The sequence below is a fragment of the Helianthus annuus genome, chromosome 10 (assembly GCF_002127325.2).
Source record: "Helianthus annuus cultivar XRQ/B chromosome 10, HanXRQr2.0-SUNRISE, whole genome shotgun sequence".
In the NCBI taxonomy this organism is placed as follows: Eukaryota; Viridiplantae; Streptophyta; class Magnoliopsida; order Asterales; family Asteraceae; genus Helianthus; species Helianthus annuus.
Window position 1 is genome coordinate 76114821 of NC_035442.2, and position 11535 is coordinate 76126355.

Genomic DNA, 11535 nt, shown 5'->3' on the forward strand with positions numbered 1-11535 from the left:
CCCCAATACTTAACATTTATAAATCATACAGTATTTATAATATGTAATAAATAATAAACAGACTTGCTAAAAGTTTTATATGCGTTTGCAAAGTAACTATACTCCTACCTAACTGCAATGTATACACCGTAAAGAGTGACATATACCGAACCCATCACTGTTGTATATTACATCTAATCTAATCTAATCTAAATTATAATAAAAGACTCCAAATAATGCCACATGGCATTCTCTCCTCCAACCTCCTAAATTTTATTTATATTTCTTTAATAAATTTCTTTTAATATTAATACTAATTAATAACCAATATATAGATATAACTTATTTTTATCATTATCTTTGTCTAAAATTAATAAATAATTTCAATTGCAGTTTAGACCCTTTGTTTTTTACTTTTAACCCAAAGTTTTTCATCTTTTACAATTTAATCTCAATTCTTTTTTATTTTCAATTTTGGTCCACCATACTTTTCATCTTTACCAAGTTTTTCGTTTCGTTTTAAAGTTTGTGAGTTAACACACCGCAGTGTGCGTGTGGGGTTCAAGATTTTTTCGTATATTTTTTCCCGTTTGACTGGCCCGTCACGTCACATCTATTTTTCTGCGTTTGGCAAGTTCGTCCAACACGCCGGTCCTGGATGAACTTAGTTATTTTTTCTGTGTTTTACGTTTCGGCTTAATTTCTCAGCTACGAGCGTGCGTGATTCAAAGATTTTACGTCTGCTTTTCGCTCGGCGTTTTTTTCCCTTTTTTATTTATTTTGTTTTTACGAGCTTTTCCTGTGTTGGTGGTCGCTGACAATGGTATAATATTGCTACTACTTAACACACTTTATGACAACCGCTGCAACGCAGGGGTTTAATACTAGTATTACATATTTATAAGAAATTAAAAAGACGTCAAATATCAAAGAAGTTTGATTTGATTTAGAATGTTGAAGATGTGGAAAATAATGATATCAATGCCTCACACTATTTAATAGTGCAAATTTAGTATGAATCTCACAAAAAAAAAAAAAAAAAAAAAAAAAAAACTCTTTCGGTAAATAGTTAAAGAGGTATATTAGTGCCAGGAGTATTTAACACAAAATATACGTTGTTAAAGTACGTAATAGTAAACCACCGTTCCCTAAATTTATCTCTTCTAAAACCTCCCACATTTCATTTCCCATCCTCACTCTCTCTCTCTCTCTATATATATATATTGTTTCTTTATGTTTTTTCCATTTACAATCATAACTACCAACTAGCTATTTTGTCTAACTAGTTTTTTCCTATAAAGTTGAATCCTAATAAACTCTTATCAAAGTATGACTATCTAATTTTGGCACGGTTCATCTTCATAGTCGTCCAATCTAAATCATCACACCATCGTCACTCTCATCTTCACTCTCACGTATGTGATAGATTCCATAAGTTCCAACTCTGATGAGGGTATCAAAAAGCAGAAATCCTTATATTTTCTCCTAAAAATATGAGTGAATACTTCCATACTAGTCAAACCCTTAACATTTTAACCACCAAAAGCATAAATTACATTCTTGAGGTACTAAACCTGTAGTTTGGTCAATAATGAATGGACTGAATTAATAAATTAAAAAAGAAAGAGCAAGCCTAAAAGGCAACCGCGGGAATGTCGCTACAAAGTTGGAACATCCGCCGAATCAGCTTTTTCTAGAGAGAGAGAGCAGCGAGTTTCTGGGTAACTCCGTTCATCCATTCAACTTCTTTCTTTCTTTCGAGTATTGAATGTTGTTTAGTCAAAGGGGGTTCATGATTTCTTTGATGTTTTCCACATGGGTTTTCAGTTAATCACACAAGGAACCAAACTACTCTTCTCAAACATTCATGGCAGAACAAGGGAATCAAAACCCCATAAGACTCTATCAGGCTTGGAAAGGAAGCAATGTAAGTTGTATCATCTTATCCTCCCCCTCCCCCCTCCCTCAAAAAAAAAAAACTTTTGATTTTGAATTTGATTGTTTCTTTTAGCTTCTAGTTGTGAAGAGTGAAACCATGGGTATGTTTTTATCATACGTGGGGCAAAAAATATCTTGCAGATTAATGAAAAAAAAGGACAATAATTGATAGAAGATGAAGGGTATTGTGTTTGTTTTCTTGAGTGTTCCTAAATCATGTTTGCCTAAATTGATGATGTTTTCTCAGAAACTGTACAAGAAAAGGGTGCATATTTTTTAACCCAAAAAATCAAGTTTCAAATTTGATGATATAAAGCCTTTACTTTTCAACATAATTTATAACATCATGTATTGTTTCAAGAAATGTTGTGTAAATCCTGTTCACCTATACTGAAATCTCTACCTTTTTTAAAGAATATTTAAGCTTCAAATTTGATATAAAGATCTTACTTTTTAAGATATTTAGATAATATCATGTATGGTTTCAAGAAATGTTGTATCTGACTGATATTGGTGCTTATTTTGCACAAAAAAGAAAATATTGATAGTTTGAAATAATGGTGTTACGATTTAAAACCTAACTAGTCATTTCTTTGTGACTATTTCAGAGATTCTTTTGTTGGGGACGATTGATCTTCGGTCCTGATGTGTCTTCTTTATATTTGACCATAGTCTTGATCGGAGGCCCTGCTTTATGCTTTTGTATTAGAGTTTATCAAAACATTAATGACAATGACAAACATGGCAAAGATAGTGATTACTGGTACATTGTGCTGTTTGTGGCAGCATTTCTCACTTGTTTGGTAAGCAAAATCTTGATTTTTTTTTTTTTTTTTTAAATTTAATTCTCAAAATGCATGGTGTTTATATGAAATTGATTATATTTCAAAATAACATGAATAAGATCATCATTGAAGTTTTAGATGATTACTTTACTTTTTCATAGAAGTTATTATAAAAGATTATTATCAAGTGACAATAAATGGTCATATTTCAAAGTATACAGTTTTATAATCTAAAAGAATGTCTTTGTTTTCAAACTTTTATTTGTTAATAATATGGAAAAAATTATTATCGAACAATTAGATAACTCTTTTTACAGTTCTTAACAAATTTATAAAAGATTATTATGATAACTCTTTTTAAAGTTCTTAACAAATTTATAAAAGATTATTATTTGTTTTACTGAATTACTTTTTTAACAATTTGTGGGCCCACAGGATATATTATTTCTCCTCATGACATCGAGTAGAGATCCGGGAATAATCCCACGAAACACAAAACCACCCGAATCTGAGGAAGCATTTGATATGAACACACCTTCAATGGAATGGATCAATGACAAAACTCCTCATTTGAGATTACCAAGAACAAAAGAAGTTATTGTGAACGGTCATCCGGTTAACGTCAAATACTGTGACACGTGTATGCTTTATCGTCCTCCGCGTGCCTCGCATTGCTCCATCTGCAACAACTGTGTTCAAAAGTTTGACCATCATTGTCCATGGGTCGGTCAATGCATTGGACTGGTAAGTTGGTTGAATTTAGCGAATGGATAGATTCAGCTTATGTTTTATCTCCAACGGGTCAAATGGGCGATATTTGACCGATATATCACTGATTTTCCCGATTTCAGTATCGTTCTTTTTAGTTCTACCATTCATCTTTCTTCTTATTGCTGCTATTAGTGTTTTAAGTCTTAATTGTTAGTTGTTAGTGTTAAATGTTACTGATACCCCACCGTGATAATCTTTATCTCAAATATCGTTCCCTGACCAATATCCGATTTTTTACCGCATTAACTGCATGGGTTTGAACCAACTCATCGTATATGATATAATGTTATTGTTGCAGCGTAACTATCGGTTCTTCTACTTGTTCATATCAACATCAACTGTCCTGTGCTTATATGTGTTGGGCTTTTCGTGGGTCCACATCGCTCAAAACAAAGAGGGCGTTTTGAAGGCTATGCAAAAGGACATCTTATCAGATGTCCTCATTGTATACTGCTTTATCACCGTTTGGTTTGTGGGCGGGCTTTCGGTTTTCCACTTTTATCTCATTTGCACAAACCAGGTGATCATTTGTTCAAAAACTATAAATCTGTATCAAGACTTGTTGATCTTTATATATACTCTATTTTAATACAGACAACATATGAAAACTTCCGATATCGATACGATAAGAAGGAGAATCCGTATCACAAGGGAATAATAAGGAACCTTCAAGAAGTCTTTCTATCAAAAATCTCTCCTTCGTTGAATAATTTTCGGGCGTTTGCGTGTGAAGCTGAAAACGTGGTAGCTGAGGAAACAGGTACAGATAATGTGCGGACCTCAAAGGAAAAAATCGACATTGAAATGGGAAATAGGTTTGCAGAATCAGAGGGGATTTCACTTCCTGAAATTCTACAAAATCTGCATTATGATGAACTGGAGGGAAACTCAAAAGGCAAGGAGGGAATTGTTGACTTTGATATTCAACCGTCTCCGTTTATTTTTGAACCTGAGAAACGTGATGAGGAGATAATCGCTCGTGAAACCGAAACTATGCATCAAGTATAGAGGTGATCATTATTACTTTTACTTGTTATATTGGCTTTCAGCTGGCAAGTTTTTGTGTTTGTTTTTATCTCAAATGGGCCAGATCGGTCATTAGATGAAGGGAAACGGGTCGAACAGGTTAAAAGTTTGTGTGACCATATTTGATCTTAAAAGTGTTAATTGTTACTACAGTAATTTAGTTTCTGTAATCATATTTTATAGTACTAATTGAGATTATGTCATTAAAATTGTTCGTTTTAGTTTGTGCTATAACAAGTCATAAAATTTGCTAATTGTAGATGAGTCAAATCAAACAAATGGTCGAACGGGTTGAAAGTTGCATAAGGTGTATTTTCAATGCTTACAACCGTCCAAATCATTACCTTAAAAATTTAGATTGTTAATGTCTGCGAGTTAACCCAACCTAAGTTATAAGACATGATGTAGTGTGTATTTTGTGTTTGCAGTGGCTATTTCGGGTGTCTTCAGAATGTGGAAGACGAATGCAGAAGCCTTTTGCAGATTAAATACAATTCAGCCAGTCATTCTGTTTCCAAACTATTAGAAGAGAACTGCAATTCTGTGATCAAACATATTCAGTACAGATTATTTTCATTCATTGTTTTCGGGCTTTTTTTTTTTGTTTTGTTCTATTTGATGATGTTGATTGGACCATTGTATGTGTATGAAATGATTTTTTTTTTTTTTTTTTTTTTTTTTTTGCGATTTATCTGCATTTTTCATGCGTCAAAATGAAAGCTGATCGGTTAGTTCTTAAATATGGTTGGCAAGATGAACCATAGTTGACCTGTGAACCTTAGTTAGCTTGATGAACCAAAACTCACGAACCGTGAGGAAACTAAGAACAAACATTTGAAGTTAAGTCAACCAACGACACAGTATCAGAACACTATCACATGTACATAATAAGATCATCCTTGGACAATACATTAAACAAGAAACTGCGTGAAACTAGGTATAAAACAAACTAAAACCGAAAAGTAGCAAAAAACACAAGGCGTACATCATCCATAATGACATCTGATAAAGATTTAGATGGAAATGAAAAAGAGTTGACCAAGGTACACCAAAGCTTCCCTGCTATAAAAAGGAAGGTCTACAAGCCTTTCACTTTCATTGCTGCAGAACATTTTTCATGACTCAGAGCCCATGACCAAGATCACAAATTCAGGACCGCTGACCAGATTAGCTAGCCGTCAGAAAGGAGCAGAGGAAGTTCTTCGGAGCTGATACTTTGGCTTGGGTGGTGGGACCCACGGTATTACCTTCTCCACCTCCTGCAAATAGAGATTATCTTGGTCAGTGATCATCATTTGGATAACATATTTAATTTAAAGCTAATAAAATCTGTTGATCACATTGAACAAGTAAGGAGTATTAAAATTCAAACTTAATATAAATATCAGTTAAGGTTTTCGAAGAACTACATAGGAATCACTAAAGCTAAAAAGGACTTGAACAGGACCATGGAGATGAAAATAAAAATAAATGTAGCATGCATGTACAAATAATCTAATAAGTAAATTTATCGTCCATTTGTCCATTATCGTATCCGTATTTATCCGAATTTTCACTTGTTTCAAGTTCACAAGGCAAGAATACAGCCCAACGTCAAACAAAAATATCATGAGAAAGAGGCAAAAAAGCAAATTGTCTATATGATAGGACTCTACCTTGTCAGCGGGTTGACCCGTCAGGGTCCAACAGGTCCCAGTTCAATTACCTTGACCCAGTCAATGAAGAGCAAAGATTTAGAGCTGAATTAATGGGGGGTTGACTGCTATTGGAGTGAAAGTCAAGAACGAGTCAAAGGGCTGAATTTAACGGCTAAACTTTAGGATTAGTAACATCTCTATTTCTTATTTAAGTATTTCATTTCTGCCATAGTTTTCTATGTCTTGTTTAGCTTGATTATCTAAGTGTTTTTGCATTGGAGATTAGCCATCTCGATCAGGCCAGCTATCTTATTATTTCAATAAATCAGCCCTTTATTTTCCGGTGTCTTATCATTTGGTTCCATTGCCGGGAAACAAAGAGAAGATGGATCAGAAACCCGGGGATTATAGAGATGCTATCGCAGCCATAGGAGCGCGACTGGATTCAATTTTTGTAGCCCTGAAGAATGATGTTGAAACAATCAAGACCAAGATGTATGGAACATCCGCTATCATGGTACATTCTAGTTCAACAATTGATCCTATCATCCCTACTCACATTGCTCATCCTAAACATAATTTAGAACCCGAGGATGAACCTCAAGGCCTATTGACAAATCTGGTCAAGGGGACCATACCATCCTCACCATCATTTTCTGCCTCTACACCACCATCTCCTCTAGCACAACCCCTAGCAATAGCATCTCCACCACCTACTTCTGCCACCCCACCACATATCACCGTTGAATTGCCACCAAAGCACATCGCTACCTACACTTCTCCTTGCCTCACTGCGTCCTCAAACAAACCTCCACCATCACCAACAATCACACCTGTTCTATGAGTACCCTCCCCCATGTTGTTTACAACCACACCCATACAAGGGACAAACTTTCCAGCAGCTCTTGTACCATCGATCGCATCACTGCCAAGTGCCAACTTCAACTAGGTGAAAAAATGACCTGCCAAACCAGTATGGGATGGCACAAAGGTGGGTTTTCGACACCGTCCAACAAGAAGCTCAAAACTCTACTACATGCTACCATCTCTCCATTTTTTGGGTAAAGGGTTACCCCGGTGAATTTTATAAATCAAACCAAAAAACACGAGAGTGTGGCTGAATTACCACACTATCACTAGCCTTGGCATACCAAGACTAGAACCAAACGACCAAAACAAACCATAACTAGGCAACAAAGGCCACAAACACACCCAAGCCAAACACGGCCAAGTCACAAACATGAAACAATAAACAAAACACTACATTAGCCCGGATCCCTCTCTAAGTTGCTTCTAGGAATCTTCCACTTTTCCACCAAGCTCCCGTTCTCGAATCTTCGTTTAAACTTAAAAGTCATAATCCGCATACGAACAGTCGTAATTATCTCCTGAGAAACCACCAAAGCCGTACGCTGGTTCCGAGTAAATAACCTGTTGTTTCGTTCTTTCCATACAAAATAAGTTGCAGCCGCAACCACCAACCGACTAATAACATTGTCGGGCTTCTTCAGACTCACGTTTTGCTCCATCCAAAACATTATATCGGACCAATCTCCATTTACATGCTCCATATTGGTCATCGTCCTTATATTGTTCCATACCTGAGCCGCAAAAGAGCATTCAAAAAATAAATGATCTCTCGAGTCCCTGTTAAAACAGCATAAAGGGCAACACATGAGATTTAAATTTGTTGCACTACCCGCTTCCCAGACAGATAAACGATCCTGTGTCTTCAACTTGTTTCGAATAACTAGCCAGATGTGAAACGAGTGTCTAGGGATGCATTGTTTAAACCACACCATATTCACCCAAGGCACTTTGCTTTCATGGTGTCGAATATTATTCCAAACCTCCCAAGAAGTAAATGAACGTGCATTTCCTTCCAAGTCTTTCCAAACCAGTCGATCACGAACATTTTCTCGTAAAATAGGAGCCACTAGATTAAGTAAGACTGGAAAAGATTGTACCAAGCAATCGGCCACCTCCATTGACCATTCGGAGACACGATATCCGCTAACGAGGATTGTAAGTTGAAACCTGCATTAGCGATAATTCTTGGGCTGATGAACTTACGAAGAGGACCGGGATCACACCAAATATCGCTCCACGCATTAGTATCAGTTCCATTACCAATAGACTTCCACAAGAACGGCCGAATCTGGCATCGAATAGCAAGGAGTTTTCGCCATCCCCATGTCATGCTACCATCTCTCCATTGAACTGTTCAAGGAACAATTAATGATAGGAGCATATTAGTTTTCGCCAAATCGACTTGAGGACAAGTCGTTTCTCCGGGCGGGAGCCGGGAAGTATTGATAGGACTCTACCTTGTCAGCGGGTTGAGCCGTTTGGGTCCAACAGGTCCCAGTTCAATTACCTTGACCCAGTCAGTGAAGAGCAAAGATTTAGGGCTGAATTAATGGGGGTTGATTGCTATTGGAGTGAAAGTCAAAAATAAGTCAAAGGGCTGAATTTAAGGGCTAAACTTTAGGATTAGTAACCTCTCTATTTCTTATTTAAGTATTTCATTTCTGCCATAGTTTTCTATGTCTTGTTTAGTTTGATTATCTAAGTGTTTTTGCATTGGAGATTAGCCATCTAGAATCAGGCCAACTATCTTATTATTTCAATAAATCAGCCCTATTTTCCGGTGTCTATCAGTATATTTCCTGAAAGATAAATTGAAAATCCAAATCAAACATCCTACCTAGAGGAACCTAACACCGAATTCCAATAAAATAAAACATGATTAATATATCATAACGCTAATCTATAAACTTCATAATGCTTAATAAAACAACTACAAGGTTCTGTTGTGTTAATAAATTCTCTTCTACTAGTTTCAAGTAGATACAATATGAAAATGAGAATTTATTAACACAACATTAATACGATATGAATATTAGTTTTTTTCCCTTTCTATTCATATTTCACTACAAGATACAAAATATTTTTTTTTTATAACTATAGAAGATATGGTATGTTATTTTTTAATGAATATGGTAAAAATGTAGAATGTCCCATCTGGGATACTGTCTTGGTTATAAAATTATCCGTTGAGTTGGTCTATAGATGTCATGCATGTAACTAAGTAAGACCATTTGCAAGTTGTCTTGTAAACTTTTTGTCCTGTCTTTAAATTGTACAAATACTTGATGTATTAACACAATAAAATATATTGTTAAATATTAAGTTAACCTTTTTAAATATATAATTTTAGAAGGTTGTAAGCAATAAAAGAAATTAAAGCCATATTCACCCATTTACCTTATAGGAGTTTTAGCTATTTTTTCTATTTTACATGTTTGACCCATTATGAATGATATACAACCTGAGTTCAAATGTTTCTAGTAAACGGGTTGAAATTGCCACCTCAAATTACAAATTATATCATGAGCACTGGCAATATAACATATGCTTTTGTGTGAGATCAACGTTTGTTTTTCCAAACAAAAGTTGTCTCACTAGAGATGCCACATTTTGCATGTCACTAGCATTATAAGACAATTTTCTTACCAAAAATATATATATCATTGTTAGCTATACCATGACCCAAAAAGAGATGCTACAATTTTGTTTAAAAATATTATCACTGAGTTAACTCACCTTCTTAGAGTCTGGTTTTAACTATCCTTGCCCAAGCAGTCTCACCACATCTTTTGTTATGACATATATGTACTTGAGTATCCTAAGGTCATGCTACACATATCTTAAAATGTTCCTTCTAACCCATCATGCTACACAGATGCACCTATTTTTGTTGAAAATTGGACATTTGACATTCTTGACCAATATGGGAAAGACAACGTGTTGGAAGAACTATGTAACATGTGAAAGATACTAACTTGAAGCATAATCAATTAACTAACTAACCGATGGGAAAAAAGTTCCAAGAAACAGAAATACCTTCTCCCTCCTGAGTCTTTCATTCTCCTCTTCCAAACGTGAAACTTTGTTCTCCAGCTCATGGGTATATGCCTGTTCAACCATACACCACTCTCTCATCACATATTTACAACACAAAAAAAAAAAAAAAAACAAAAAAAAACAAAAACATTAACAGACTGAATTCACTACCTGTTTTCTTGCTCGTGAGCGCGCAGCAGACTCCCTATTCTTTATCATTCGCTTTTGCCTTCTTTCAACCGTCTTCTCCATCACATCTCCAGAAGCAAACCTTTTCCTTCCAGACATATGTCTGTCCGATAAACTACCCATTAAAGAGGTTGGGGACATATAACCCACATCCATCAAAGAGTTACCAGGAACCGTAACCGATGGTTGAACTTGATAATGACCCGCCATAATCATATTCTGCTGCTGAACTGCATGACTTTGATAGCCTATCCACTGCGTTTCTTGCGGTTCAAGATTCCCTTCTTCGTTCACCTTCCCGGGAGAAGATTCGGCCACGACCCCCGCTTTGACCAAGAAATCCTCAAGTGTCATCTCACCGAGAGTACGCTGTCGCTTCCCGTCCCCGCTCTTAAAACTACCGCCCTTACTTACATTACTCCCATCGTCATCGCTATCGTTCTTTTTCTTCCTCTGACCTTGTTGTATATCCTGCCACACTTCATCAACCGTCTTCTTCGTCACACCCGAATTGAGCTCCGTATAATTAACCGCGTTACTACTCGTTCCTTGATTAGTCTCAGCACTATAAACACTCTTCAAAAGCTCATCCAAATTCATACTATTAAAAGGCTTCCCTAAATCCCCTAACTGCTGTTGAACCTCATCCAATGTTAGGTTATACAATGACCCCTGCCTCGACAATCCATCCAACATAGACTTCTGCGCTCCGCCGCCATTCGACCCCATCGTTTGAGTCCCCATACACCAAACCCTAATTATCCACTAATCTCACAAATCAAACCCTAACTATCCACTAATCTCACAAATCAAACTCCAAACACTACCAATCAAGCTACCAAAACATCAAATTCATGTAAACCATAAACAAATTACTAAAACCTAAACTGCATGATGTTAATTTTAACCAACAGAAACACGAGAAAACAGAAATCGGCGTACAATTCATGTGATCGAGGAGAGATATGAACAACTCACTTGAAATCAAACCCTAGATAGTGAATAATCGAAGCTCAGAGGTCCGGTTTAGGTTAAAATTCTTCCATGCAGTAGTAGCTGCAACAAATGTGAAACAATAACATAATAAATTAGTGATTTGAAGTGAATCTGAAATATGTTGGATTTGGTTGATGATTCGACATTTAAGAGAAGTAATTGTGCATACCATATTCTAATTGTTGCAGATATTTGAGTCAGTTATAAAAAATTGCAAATCGCCATTGACGGAGCTTCAATTTTGTTGATATAATAAAATAAAGTTTTGTTTTATCCAGGAATAATGTTACAGGAGAGGGGTAAAAGTT

The 11535-nt window shown here is 35.9% G+C and overlaps 2 protein-coding genes across 3 annotated transcripts; one reads left to right on the top strand and one right to left on the bottom strand.

Annotated features, from left to right (window-relative positions):
* Positions 1 to 1611: 1611 nt before the first annotated feature.
* LOC110884848 (probable protein S-acyltransferase 4) lies at positions 1612 to 5165 on the top strand. 2 transcript variants are annotated; one of them, XM_022132553.2, is made up of 7 exons: positions 1612 to 1700; positions 1807 to 1906; positions 2526 to 2720; positions 3138 to 3446; positions 3772 to 3993; positions 4068 to 4483; positions 4928 to 5135. In XM_022132553.2, exons 2-6 carry the CDS (start codon positions 1847 to 1849, stop codon positions 4479 to 4481), a joined length of 1200 nt encoding a protein of 399 aa, XP_021988245.1. In that variant the 5' UTR covers positions 1612 to 1700; positions 1807 to 1846; the 3' UTR covers positions 4482 to 4483; positions 4928 to 5135. The 2 variants fall into 2 exon arrangements, with proteins under 2 accessions (XP_021988245.1, XP_021988246.1); XM_022132554.2 differs by lacking the exon at positions 1612 to 1700 and adding an exon at positions 4760 to 4806 and having other exon boundaries at positions 1708 to 1906; positions 4928 to 5165.
* A 165-nt stretch (positions 5166 to 5330) lies between these two features.
* On the bottom strand, positions 5331 to 11535 carry LOC110884850 (ABSCISIC ACID-INSENSITIVE 5-like protein 2). The gene is made up of 4 exons (XM_022132555.2): positions 11397 to 11535; positions 10214 to 11287; positions 10043 to 10114; positions 5331 to 5758 (listed from the first exon to the last, which is right to left on the bottom strand). The coding sequence occupies exons 2-4, from the start codon at positions 10973 to 10975 to the stop codon at positions 5678 to 5680; spliced, it is 915 nt and encodes a 304-aa protein (XP_021988247.1). The 5' UTR covers positions 10976 to 11287; positions 11397 to 11535; the 3' UTR covers positions 5331 to 5677.

What these genes read in the sequence shown, in the direction of transcription:
- LOC110884850 (XM_022132555.2), bottom strand. Translation starts at nt 10,975, where the DNA reads ATGGGGACTCAAACGATGGGGTCGAATGGCGGCGGAGCGCAGAAGTCT. An exon ending in GCTCACGAGCAAGAAAACAG is followed by an intron (nt 10,115 to 10,213) that starts GTAGTGAATTCA and finishes ATGGTTGAACAG; the next exon opens with GCATATACCCATGAGCTGGA. An exon ending in AAAGACTCAGGAGGGAGAAG is followed by an intron (nt 5,759 to 10,042) that starts GTATTTCTGTTT and finishes CTCTATTTGCAG; the next exon opens with GAGGTGGAGAAGGTAATACC.
- LOC110884848 (XM_022132553.2), top strand. Translation starts at nt 1,847, where the DNA reads ATGGCAGAACAAGGGAATCAAAACCCCATAAGACTCTATCAGGCTTGG. An exon ending in CAGCATTTCTCACTTGTTTG is followed by an intron (nt 2,721 to 3,137) that starts GTAAGCAAAATC and finishes GTGGGCCCACAG; the next exon opens with GATATATTATTTCTCCTCAT. An exon ending in ATCTCATTTGCACAAACCAG is followed by an intron (nt 3,994 to 4,067) that starts GTGATCATTTGT and finishes ATTTTAATACAG; the next exon opens with ACAACATATGAAAACTTCCG.